The sequence below is a fragment of the Nilaparvata lugens genome, chromosome 11 (assembly GCF_014356525.2).
Source record: "Nilaparvata lugens isolate BPH chromosome 11, ASM1435652v1, whole genome shotgun sequence".
Classification (NCBI taxonomy): Eukaryota; Metazoa; Arthropoda; class Insecta; order Hemiptera; family Delphacidae; genus Nilaparvata; species Nilaparvata lugens.
Genome location: NC_052514.1, coordinates 7,757,587 through 7,771,047, shown reverse-complemented (window position 1 = coordinate 7,771,047; position 13,461 = coordinate 7,757,587). Strand labels below are relative to the sequence as shown.

Here is a 13,461-nt window from a genome sequence, read left to right as displayed (position 1 = left end):
CAGTTTAACCCAGCTTATAGATCATTACAGCAATGTAACGGGGGAATCGCCGCATTATTATGTCTCCATTTGCTTTGAAGTAGGCACTTGAGAATTTTAGGCTACTGCTGTTAACATGCTCGGTTCTTCTTAACGATTATTACCAGATAATGTATAGAACAATGTCTGTGCATTCTCAAGCTACAATACGACCCTAGAATTTGAATACTGATGTTAAAATGGAAGCAGTTTTCAAACATCTATTCTCAGCTAGTAAAATATTTTTCAATTTTCATGATTATCAATCACTTGAACTATATATAACATGATTAAAATTATGTCAGAAAGTGTTTTTACAAAAGAGGCCTGCGACAGTAGAAGCCAGCGACGGTAGAGAGCTGCGACATTTGAGGCCAGCCACCGAAGAGAACTCCTGAAAAATAGTCCTCAAATGTCGTCTGTGTCAGGCGACAGTAGAGAACTCTTTAATTTTTGTACAGGCCTCGACTGTCGTCGGTCTCGACTGTCGTCGGTCTCGACTGTCGTCGGTCTCGACTGTCGTCGGTCTCGACTGTCGTCGGTCTCGACTGTCGTCGGTCTCGACTGTCGCGCCCCCGAATTTACCAGCTAGATGTATTTTCCAATACATCTACAGGGTGTTCAATTTGAAACAGAACTTGTTGCTCATTAGCAAAGTTGAGGCCTCTTCAATTTTTGAACAGCCCCGACAGTTGAGACCTGCGACCGCAGAGAACTCCTAAAAAAGAGCCCTCGAATGTCGCCTGCGTCAGGCGACAGTAGAGGACTCTTTAATTTTTATACAGGCCCGACAGTCGAGGAAAACAGTCCTCTACGGTCGCAGGCCTCGACTGTCGTCGGTCTCGACTGTCGCGCCCCCGAATTTACCAGGTGGATGTATTTTTCAATAAATCTACAGTGTTCAATTTGAAACAGAACTTGTTGCTCATTAGCAAAGTTGAGGCCTCTTCAATTTTTGAACAGCCCCGACAGTTGAGACCTGCGACCGCAGAGAACTCCTAAAAATAAGCACTCGAAAGTCGCCTGCGTCAGGCGACAGTAGAGGACTCTTTAATTTTTATACAGGCCCGACAGTCGAGGAAAACAGTCCTCTACGGTCGCAGGCCTCGACTGTCGTCGGTCTCGACTGTCGCGCCCCCGAATTTACCAGGTGGATGTATTTTTCAATACATCTACAGAGTGTTCAATTTAAAACAGAACTTGTTGCTCATTAGCTTGTAATGAATGTATCAAGAAATACAAATGAAAAATTCAAGTAGGTACCCTTTTTTAATTTTTTACTCACAACATGTTTCAACATTTGTGAATGGACAACATTTTTACATCTGCTGTAAGTGAAGCGACTTGAGAAATTGTCAGAAAATCCACTTTATTAATAATTATTATCCACTTTAATAATTTTTATTAAGAAAAAGAGAATTTTTCGACAATTTCTCAAGTCTTTTCAATAATGGAAAAGTTCCACAACATCAATATTCACTCTACAAACTTAATCAAACCTGCTGTAAGTGTTTGTCTATAATTGTTATTTGCACACTGAATTAAGAGTTGGTTTCTGCTTTAAATTGAACACCCAGTACTTTTTACGACTTGTATGCTATTCATAATTTTTCATTCTACTATATTTTTCTATTTCATCCTTATACTATTCCTTAACCTAACATAAAACTACAGCCATTACCCACCTAGTAGATCCAGTGCTGTTAGCCCTGAGCAATGAACTGGGTCGTGGCTCACTGGCGCTCAAGTTGGCAACACTGGCCTGGTTGGCAGCCGTGCTGAGGTTGGCCACACTGCGTTCGGCACTAAGCTGCGCCATGTGTCTGCGCAGTAGCTCCAGCTGTTGGTTGCACTTGTGGTTCTGCTCGCGCAAATGCTGGTTTTGCGCTTCCAGTTCGCGCAGCTTGTTGGTCACCCATTCCTTGATGCGCGCTGCTTTCGCTTCTACCTGCTTGGCATCTTGCAGTCGCAACTGCCGCTGAAAAATTAAAAAAACAATACACATGAATGAAAAAACAATGGATAAAATAAATAATAGCAATAAATGGAAATGGAATTCAAAGGATAATATCAAATAATTGACCGAGCGAAGTGAGGTCTAAGATTCAAGTAGACGGTTTGGCATTTCTCTTAATGTTTGAATTTTTATATGCTGCGCATTTATGGCAAAACGCGGTAGTGGATTTTCATGAAATTTGACTGATATGTTCCTTTCTAAATTGTGCATCGATGTATAAAACTTTAGACAGTGCTGTTATCAGGTCTGGTTGCAACTGTCTACAACGTTGATGGAAAGATACAATTTTCAAGATGTTCGATGTTTTTAAATGGGTAGTATTATAGTCCACTGGACAGCTGATTTATGATGAATAATTCTATAGTCAGATTTTTATGATAATATTGACGTAATGAGGCTCCTTTATCCTTTTATATTATCCTTAGAATGCAAAATTCCCAAAAACCTTGTATATACGTTGACACACAATTTAAAAAGGAACATACCTGTCAAATTTCATGAAAATCCATTACCGCGTTACGCCGTATATGCGCAACATATAAACATATGAACATTTAAACATCAAGAGAAATGCCAAACCATCGACTTGAATCTTAGACCTCACTTCGCTCGGTCAACAAGGTTTTTGGAAATGTGAATATTTCCGAAACGGTTTTAGATATTGATATGCGGTTTCCTCCATTCATTTTTTCTTTAAATTCCCTATCGAAATCATGTATCGCATGACCACCTTCCTATTTAAAAAAAATGAAGTTGCATTCAATATGGCGGATCCAAGATGGCAGACCAGATTTTTAAAGTCATTCTAAAGTAGTTTTTTTCAATTTGAGTAGGATCCCCAATCACACCCACCGTCAAATTACCTTTGTGTATGGAATATTAAGCCGTTCTCGGACTTTTCCCCCACTCTGTATAATGTGTATTTGGATAAAAACTATAAATCAAAGTACAGTACCCTTTTATAACACACAATTTTATTATTCATGATATGTTTCAGCGAAAATGACTTTTTCAAGTGCTTTGGTGGCATTTTGATGCACCAATGTTGGCTATTTATTTTAATAACAGATTGATGGCTCATTAGTAAAGTAAATTCTTATGGCTTTTGATGGTGGGGAGTCCCTTGCGGGAAGGTCCCACCGCCTGAATATATAATTTAAGCCGTCAATGGGCCGGCCTTACGACTGTCATACTTCACCCGGGACCGACAGTTTAACGTGCCCATCCGATAACACATTAGTAATAAAGGATGATCCAGAAACCAAAATATATACTTCATAGACTCTATAGTGGGATGCTGCACGATAGATCCAGGAAAATATGATGTAATGGACTTTTTTTATCATGTGAATGCTTTTTCATGTTTAACCTCTGACATGGGTTACATGGCAGAGAAAAAAATTAAAATGAATGGTCAATCAATTTTAATTGCCTATTAAATAATTTAATAAGATTTCTACTTCTACTTATTATTGTATGGGACTGAGTGTAGGATTAACAAACTTATAGACACTTAATTTTATCATAATTATTGTAATAATATATTTGAAAGTTCTGACCTGTTCTTCGACCTGGCTAGCCAGTGTGGAAATGGCGTTGTGGGGGTCACCCCCCTCCCCCGGCACCCCACCACCCGCTTGCCCCAGCTGCTGCTCCATAATCCGAACCTGCAACGCAAAACAAAATCATGTAAAACAACCCCTGTTAATAACATATAAGCACCCTGGATTTGCATTCATTAGTTTCATTAACTGGTGCTTCACACATACTGGTATGATTGCCCTAAGAGCTGAGCTACCCCTAATAATGTGCTGGATCAAGCTGACACAGTGTGTTAATGAGGAAGGACTTTCATGTATTTGGAGAAAATTTGAGCGTATATACGTTAACTAAACGCAAACATAACCTATTTGATGGCAATGCTACAATAAATCCTCCAAAATTGGGAGAAGAACGGTTTTGGGCTAGGCCTATTGCTCTCTCCCAATTATGAGTTGTGATTTCATGAATCAATAATATATTTTTCGCGATTTGGCTAATCTTTCTATCATTTCATACTAATTATTATCTCTATCTATTTCTCCCTTCACTTCTATTAGCTACCACTCTCCACCCATGTTAATTCGTGATTCGATTCTTATCGAATTCCCACATTTTTATGCAATTAAAATAAATAAATTCTCAATTATTTATTGAAATTCCACACAAAACAAAATTTCCCACTCTGTACATTTATTTCTTATTTTCCAAGTTTTCCCCTTCTATTCTATCCTTTTCTTCAGTTAAATGTTACACTTCAAGGGCCGTTTGCACAGTCACAGCTTAAAATTTAATTTAATCAGCTGGTGGCTGAAACTCGAAATATAACACATTATAACAAATGGGACTTGATACGGATTTAATCCAGTTTACTAGCAGTTCTGTGAACAGTAGACCTCACGCAGTTTTCTCATCCACAAGTATCTGATGTCACCTGTTCTAGTCGATTCAGTTGAATTACAATTCACAGTTGAATCATAATTTACTCTTAAAAACTGTTATTTGTTTTCCCCAAGAACATAAAACATAGAGAACCGATAGCGTAAGTAGATATCCCATGGTATAGGGCGTTTATGTCGCAGCTTTTACTGTTATCCCAAGCCGATAGTTCACGTAGTTCTTTCCCATGCAGCTGTGTGACGCTGGTAGTCTCTCAAATTGTGCCGTTCATACACTCTCACACCAACAAAACAGTAAAAATTGAAAATAATCGACAGTAATCGGCTTGAGATAAACAGTAAAAATTGCGACATAAATTCCCTATACCATGGGATATCTACTTACACTATTTTTTCTCTATGCAAAAAATCACTTATGTTAATAGACTCAGTTCACGTTTGAATTTGTATCCCATATGATAATTTATCCAGTTCCGTGATAAGTTAATCTTCCCATCTGATAAAAATATTTCTCAACTATTTTAAAAATTAAATTTTTTCAATCAAGAATATTATAATTTCTTCAGCTTAATTTAGTTAATTTAATAATTTTTATTTTATTTTTAATCACCTATTAAATTTGTTTTTCAAATGTGAGAATATTGATACTGATGGGCACGCATCATAAAAAATATTAAAACCCTACCTTATAGAAATATACAGGGCCAGACATCTGTGTAATGTATGCAATGAATAATCCACTTGTCAGCTGATTGTTTATGAATAATTCTATAGTCTGATTGATCCTATCTTCAAAGTAGATGATAAATATTATAATAGTGATATCCGAGTATGAAGGAATTCCTTTTCTTTTCATATTATCCTTAAAATGCAAAATTTCAAAAACCTTGTGTATACATCGACGCGCAGTTGAAAAAGGAATATTCCTGCCAAATCTCATAGAATTCTATCAACGCGTTTTGCCGTAATCGCGTTCACATACAGGCAGACAAAATAAAATCCGAGTTAAAACATAGACCTCACTAAGTCCGGTCAAAAATGAAATTTAGTTTGAACTGTCAGTGTGCAAACGGCCCTTAATGTTAAACTCTAGTCTAGTTTTTTACCACAGAAATCTTCATATTAATATTAACATTCTATACAATATCCATGTTACATAATCAACGATTCTCTTCAGATCCTCCATATCATGTTGAAATTTCTATTCATTATTTAGCTTTTCTCCTATTTCCCTTGAAAAATACACCCTTATCTCTACTGTTATTCATCCAGTAGAATAGTTCCTATTTCTATTTATAATCTATTCTTCTTTCTCTCTTCCGTGTTACCTCTCCATTTTCTCCAAATAATTCAGGTACTGGGTCAACTGAGCGAAGTCAACTCTACTTCTACCCTCTTTCACTGTAGCGGAAGAGTGTGTGAGTACCTTTACTAATAGCCGAGATCGGCCGGACTAATTGAGGCTTTACCTACACTCCACTGCGCAGACTCTGCCAACATTTTATCTCACCCTCTCTCATCGCCCTTCCCCCACCCCTTATCATTCAAACCCCCCCCCCACCCAATAAACCACCCCATTCTCATCAATGACTCATGCCACGTGCCCCATTTACTATTAGCCTACGTTGTTTGTATGGTGTTTCCCTACTCATGAACTCAACTTGAGCCCTACTTGCATTTTTCCCTGCCAATCTTTTGTCTTTCACCCTCGTTGACTCTCTATCTTTTCCCGGTTGTGTGTTAGTGGGGAGGATACTATTCTATATCCTTTTCAGAGAGTCGACAATTATTTGTTGAAACACCGCCGATTTTTATAGTTACAATATTATATTATTATTATTATTATTATATTATCATTATTATCATTATTACACCGCCGATTTATGTACTTTGTTACAATATTATATTATCATTATTCACAATAACATATTATCGTCATTTAATATTTATTTGTTATTCAATCTTTCAATCGTTATTATTGCATACAATTTTTATTCTCATTGATACATTTTTCATAAATACTGTAAAATTCGCTCAATGATTAGCAAAACGGTCATTTAATTTGAATATTAGTGTATAGGCCAGAATATACACAGTGATTCAAAAAGAATACCACAACTTTGAAAATTGATAACTCTGCAAAGAATAAACGGAGAGTAAAGCACTATCTGTCATCGATTTGAGGAAGCTCTGAAGTTTTTTTTAGTCCCATTGGCACTCATCTGTTCGTGCCTATTTGAATGAAAACTATCCGAGGCAATGGATCGGCTGCTAAGCAGCTCGAGACAGAGCACTTCATCACTGGCCTCCAAGAAGCCCTGAGCTCACCCCCTCCAATTTTCTTCTGTGGGGGTACGTTAAAGATAAAGTGTATCGACCTCCTCTACCAGCTGACATTGAGGAGCTCAAACAAGAAATAACAGCTATACAAACTGTTACGCCGGATATGCTACTGAGGGTGTGCAACGAGTTCGAGTATCGTATTGATATCACTCGAGTGTCTGGAGGGAGTCACATTGAACATTTGTGAACTTGTTTTCTAGTGTGGGGAAACTTAATTTGATACTCTTAATTTTGATTTACAACCCAAGTTTCTATTATGTTTCCTTGATTAAATACAGATTTTCAAAGTTGTGGTATTCTTTTTGAATCACTCTGTATCTTTCATAAATACTTTAAAATTCTTTCAATGATTAGCAAAACAGTCATTTAATTTGAATATTAGTGTATAAGCCAGTATATATTGTAACATACATGAATGAAAAACTGTAATCTAATTTCTCTCACACTATCAGATTTCAGGCACTGAAGATCAGTCTTCCACAAGATCATTGGTGTTTCATTTTTCAGCATTTCTCTTTTCTCTTGGACATTATTTCGTTTTCCTTGTCGCTCTTGTGAACTATAGTGGGGTCCTCGTTATAATGGCATGAAAGTGGAGAAAGATAGGAAAAGAGCGTTGCCGATTCTCTGTCTTGCCACAGCCTTCGTCAGGAGATAGTTGATACCGGTTTATTTGAATGTCCACTGTTCATTAAAAATGTTTTATCTCTTCAAGTGCCGTTTGCACAGTACCACTTTAAACTAAATTCAATTTTTAACTGGATCAAGTTCATAATCATTAATATCAATTATCGTTCTTTATGATGTTGTTCATTTTTGGTTAGAGTCACCGGCTGATTAAATTCAGTTGAAGCTTTGACTTAAAAGCTTAGTTCAAACTTAAGTTTGAACCATTATTTGAATTTTTTGTTCAAACTAAAATCCCGTTTGCACAGTATCAGTTTGAATTTGGTTTCAAGTATAAACTCTAGGGAAGTCTACACTATTAAAACAGGAGGTCTGAAAGTAAAACACTCTCATTCATTCAAAGTACACCCTCTCTTTAAACGTGAATACTCTTTCAAAATACACCACTCTCACATTATTTCTGTAGCCTCTACTTATGTACACTACTCTTACTACACATTCTACATTGTCTCTCCCTTGTGAACTTCTCTCTTTCTCCTCCCTTCATATGTCTCTCTTTCTATTGAACACACACCCTCGCATGCGAAAAAGTACTTGAGTCCCTTCAAACCCAGCGCAATCTGCAGACCATGTCATAGCCAACTATTGCTAGTTTCAAGTTTCAAGTTTCAAGTTTCAAGTTTCAAGTTTTATTGTTTACATCAGCAATACAACAAAATAAAAATAAAAAAATCTCATCAGATACCTATAACTAACAATTTAAAGATACTAAGCACTTCTGAAAGGTCAATTTGGTACTATATAATAATGTATCAATAATACAGTAGAAATTAACTTTAAACTTATAAGTACACAACTCATATCAACATTTTGGAATAATGTAACTGATGGTGGAAATGAACCTTAACATTTTATGTGAGAACCGATGCAAACAAAAATACTATTCACAAAAGAGCTTCCGCAAAGCCCTTGTCCGTGAATAGGAGTTTGAATAATGGGACATATGAAAATGATATGACACATACACACACGCATTCACGCAGTCATCAATATTCGACAATTGACACATCGGAGCATTCCCCTCGTTACTTATATCTCATAGTGATATAAACTTCATGTGAACAGTGGGGAGGAAGCCACCACCTATAAATCGACCAATAGGTATTTTAAGGCAGAAAAAAGAATTTAAGACAAAAGAGAGAAGAAGAAGAAAAATGTTTAGGTTTTATGACAATTTATTTACTTAGCTTACCACTCTGAAGAAATTTTCAATGTCCAAAGGTGAATGAAGCCATAGCCAACACTTCGTTTTACGGATGAATTGTTTGCAAATTTTTAGTTTCCTTATTTCCTCAGGAAGGATATTGTGAAATTTTGGTCCCAGAAAAATGAAACATCTTTGGAAGGTGGTACAGTTGGGTTTGGGAAGTCTCACCAGCATTCGTGTAGTTTGCCGTGTAACCAAACTGTCTTGTCCAATATTTTCCATCAAATATCTATCCCCACTCATTTTATAAAACAGGGATAGAACTTTCAACACATACATATATCTAAAAGGGAGAATCCCCAATGATTTAAACATAGGGAAAGTATGAGCCCGTCTACTAGCACCATAAATGACCCTAATGACAGATTTTTGTAGAACTATAAGATTTTTAAAATGTGACATGAATGTGGAAGCATAGCAAGAAATGCCATACTCCAACCTACAATTGAAAAAAGCAAAATACATCATACGAAGAATAGATACAGGGAAGAACTCTCTTAATCGATAAAATGTCTTTACTAAATATAGAAGGTACCTTTTTATTTTTCTTATGTGAAAGTCCCAAGTTAAACTCTGGTCCAAAATCAATCCTAAATATTTGACGGATTCTGATTGTTTTATAACTTCACAGTCACAACCCACCGAATCACATCCAAATTGATGGTATTTAATAGGATCTGGGAAATAGAAAGTTGCTGACAAGAGAAGTTTATGTAGGAGGTTTTAGCTGCATTAATTGCTAATTTGTTGCAATCAAACCAACATCGCAGATCAAATAGATCATGCTGAATCATTCTATGCAATTCTCTTTCGTCTTTGGCTGAGTATGCTAGGGCTGTGTCATCAGCAAAGGATGTAATGGATCCATTTAAAAGTATGAGAAAATAAATCATTGATGTACACTAAAAATAGTATGGGACCCAAAACTGATCCTTGTGGGACACCATATTTAACCATTGCCAAATCACTATCACTGTTGGAAATTGAAACATATTGCTTGCGATCTGACAAATATGATCTTAGCCACATGTTAGCCACCCCACGGATTCCAGCAGCACGCTAACTTGCTAACTTGCGAACCCTCCACCAAACTCATATCCCATGCTTTTTGCACCCTAACATGGACGTTATCACTCTCTCACTCCATTTGTTCACTTCTACTTCCTCTTCCAGATTCACTCTACCTCATTTTTTTGATAGAGAGTTAGTGGGGAGGATATTTTTTAGTATTCTTTCCGAAGAATGGACATTGATATGTCCAAAGCTCCGTCAATTTATGTAGATGCATAACAATATAATTATCTATAGTTATTATATTACAAATTACTTTTTCATATCATATACAGTTCAATAATTATTTTCTTAGTCTATATTATGTAAATTCATCTATAATTTTGCTGTATTGTAAGCTATTGTATATAAGTGTATAAGCCAGTATATATTGTAATCTAAATAAATAAAGTACTCAATCAATCAATCAATTTCTAAGGCTAGGCGCACATCAGTTAGTCAAGACAAGACACGTTTAGTCACAATACTTCACATAGTTGCTTATGACGCAATTCACACTGATTAGTCATTGCGATCAGACATGTCTCCATAAGCAACTATGTGAAGTGTTGTGACTAAACGTGACTAATCTTGTCTTGACTATCCGGTGACGACCAGTCTTAAACTGAAGGTCCAAACTTCACAGTTTCATGTGAAAACACAAAACAGTAATAGCTCAACTTTCGCATATTTCATCATATTTATTTGCTCATTATTACTGTAATACTCTACTGTCTGTAGGATTCATCATGGTATTTTATTCTTACTGGTAATTATTTTTAACGCTAGAACAGTGAGTTGAATTTTGTTTTGTAAGGCTAGGCACACACCAGTTAGTCAAGACAAGACAAGACATGATCAGACAAGTTTAGTCACAATACTTCACATAGTTGCATGTGAAGAAATGTCTAATTGCAATGAATAATCAGTGTGTGTTGCGTCATAAGCAACTATGTGAAGTATTGTGACTAAACTAAACGTGTCTGATCATGTCTTGTCTTGTCTTGTCTTGACTAACTGGCGTGTGCTTAGCCTTAGTCATTACTATTAGACATGTCTTCATAAGCAACTATGTGAAGTATTGTATATTGTATAAACACTATAATCATAATACAATTATGACATTGGAGGAAAAACTAGGCTGAGCCTGTACTATTTCTCTCCAAAAATTTTGATAAAATGTTGATGTTGTCCAAAAGTTAAGGTTATGTAATCACACACTGCTTCGTCACTTGATTTTCGGTCCAGGAATAATGAATTGTGACTAAACGTGTCTGATCATGTCTTGTCTTGTCTTGTCTCGACTAACTGGTGTGTGCCTAGCCTTAAACACATCAATGACGGAATCTGAATCTGAAATTCTCTTCTTTTTTTCTTCATTTTTCTTCAATACCACATTTCAATTTCCCCTTTACCCTCCTCATACCACCAACTCCCTTCTCTTCTTTTTCAAGATATTGTTTTCTTCTCACACTTTACAGTATATCCTTATTCTTCTCTTTCTCCTTCTCCTTCTTCATCTCCATCAACATCTCTTACTCCACATCCTTCTTTTTCTTTTTCTCCTTCACCATCTCCATCACCTCCTTCTCTACCTCATCCTCCTACTCCTTCTTCTTCTTCTTCTACTTCTTCTTCTTCTTCTTCTTCTTCTTCTTCTTCTTCATTTTCTTCTTCTTCTTCTTCTTCTTCTTCTTCTTCTTCTTCTTCTTCTTCTTCTTCTTCTTCTTCTCCCCACTCGAATTCTCAATTCTTCCTCTTCTCCTTCTTATTCTTCTCATCCTCTGCCGTGTTCATCTTCTCCTTCTCATCCTTCTCCTTCTTCCTCTTATTCTTCTTCTTCTCACTCACATCAACCCTCCACCACTCTCTGGCACAGAGTTTAGCAGTTTAGCGAACTCTCATCCCCCCAAGTATGTAGGAAGTGTTGTTTGGGATTTCCTCTTTAGTGAGGAGAGTCTCCTCCTACCCCTCCTACCACTCCCACTCCTCCTCATCCTCATCCTCCTCCTCATAGCTCTACTCCTCCTTCTCCACCTCCTCCTCCTTCTTCACCTCCTACTCATTCTCCTCAAGCAAATAACTCATTCACCCTCTGCGCTTAAACCACCCCTTATCACCCAAGGGAAGCTCAGCTTTAAAGGGACTAAACTATGTGTAAAAAAGACGTACTACCCACTGCCTCCCTGTTCGCCTAACTTCTGCGGGCTTCGATTCATAGAATCACGCCTAATTTGATTTTCGAGAACATGGCTTTTCACCGCCTCTGCAAACTTGAATACAGAATCTAGAAGGCGGGGGTTTCCAAGACATTCTACTGTTTGTATTAGTAGTATTTGTATTCATAGTGCAGTCTACTGTTGGTATTGATGAACAGTTAACGAATCGATTCATTCCGTTAGCTACTCAAGAGCTGTAGTGAAATATGCTAATTATTTGCTATTAAATCAGCAGTATTTCCTTCACAGAGTTGAAATTTAATAATTTGTATGAGGACGGTTGAACAACAACAAATAAAGGAAAATTCGGTAACCAAATGGATATATGCCCGGTTGCACGAAAGTCCCTTCAATTTTACGCAAAATTGAATGCCATGGAATCAGAGAAGGTTTTTTGAAATGAAGGCTTCTCTGATTGGTTCTCGTGGCATTTAACGTCGTTAACCTTCCGATAGTAGCGCCCTACTCAATCACACGAGCAGTCGCGTGTTGTATTTTGTACAACATCCAATTTTCCAAGTGTCACGTACTCTATTTACTGTCAAAACATATTAATTAATTGTATAATAATTACTTATTCCATCTTCTTAGATTATTTTACGCCTGAACATTTGGATGATTAGCCCAATAAGGTACATCAAGCTAAGCCATCAATTCTGTGTTATTGGTTCGTTTACAGTCCCCGTATACAGTCTTTCCCTGTCTTATGCACTGTCGCGACTAAATGGCACCTAAAGACTGAACCATTGCTCGGCTGATACTGTCGCGCTGTCGTAAAAAGTACAACAGTATCAGTTTTTTGCTACACAAAACTATTGAATGGTGTGGTGTCAGTGAATGAGTCACCTATGCATTCCATAACTTTCCCCCATCACTCCACTGAGTTGCAGTATCAACCGAGCAATGGTTCAGTCTTTAGGTGCCATTTAGTCGCGACAGTGCATAAGATAGGGAAAGACTGTATACGGTGACTGTAAACGAACCAATAACACAGAATTGATGGCTTTGCTTGTTGTACCTTATTGGGCTATGAAATGGTAATCATCCAAATGTTCATGGGCGTAAAATAATCCAAGAAGATGGAAGAAGTGATTATACGATTAATGAATATGTTTTGACAGTAAAGAGAGTACATAACACTTGGAAAATTGGATGTTGTACAAAATACAACACGCGACTGCTCGTGTGATTGATTAGGGCGCGAGTAACGTACGGTTAAATAAGGATGATATACTCTTTCTTTCTATCACCAGAGACAAAAGACTATCCATCAGTATTATTTTCCTCATTCTTTTACTAACACTTTCCTCTACTATTCTCTGTAGCCACTCATTCCAACATTTCCACAACTCTTTGGACTGGTATCGATCGGAATTATGCCCCAAAGATGGCCCACAGAGTAGTGGGGTCATAGTCATAGCGTGCTCGTGTATCTTCCGCTTCCAACTGAAGGTGCAGTCATTTTTCATCAACGAATAGCTC

The 13,461-nt window shown here is 37.0% G+C and overlaps 1 protein-coding gene across 1 annotated transcript in view; it reads right to left on the bottom strand.

Moving 5' to 3' along the window:
- LOC111043481 (uncharacterized protein CG43867-like) overlaps positions 1-13,461 on the bottom strand; it is a 157,116-nt gene that overhangs the window by 64,218 nt on the left and 79,437 nt on the right. The window contains exons 3-4 of the mRNA XM_039438193.1: positions 3,595-3,702; positions 1,704-1,996 (exon numbers count right to left, since the gene is read on the bottom strand). Coding sequence (XP_039294127.1) covers positions 1,704-1,996; positions 3,595-3,702 — 401 coding nt within the window. The remainder of the gene's footprint in view (positions 1-1,703; positions 1,997-3,594; positions 3,703-13,461) is intronic.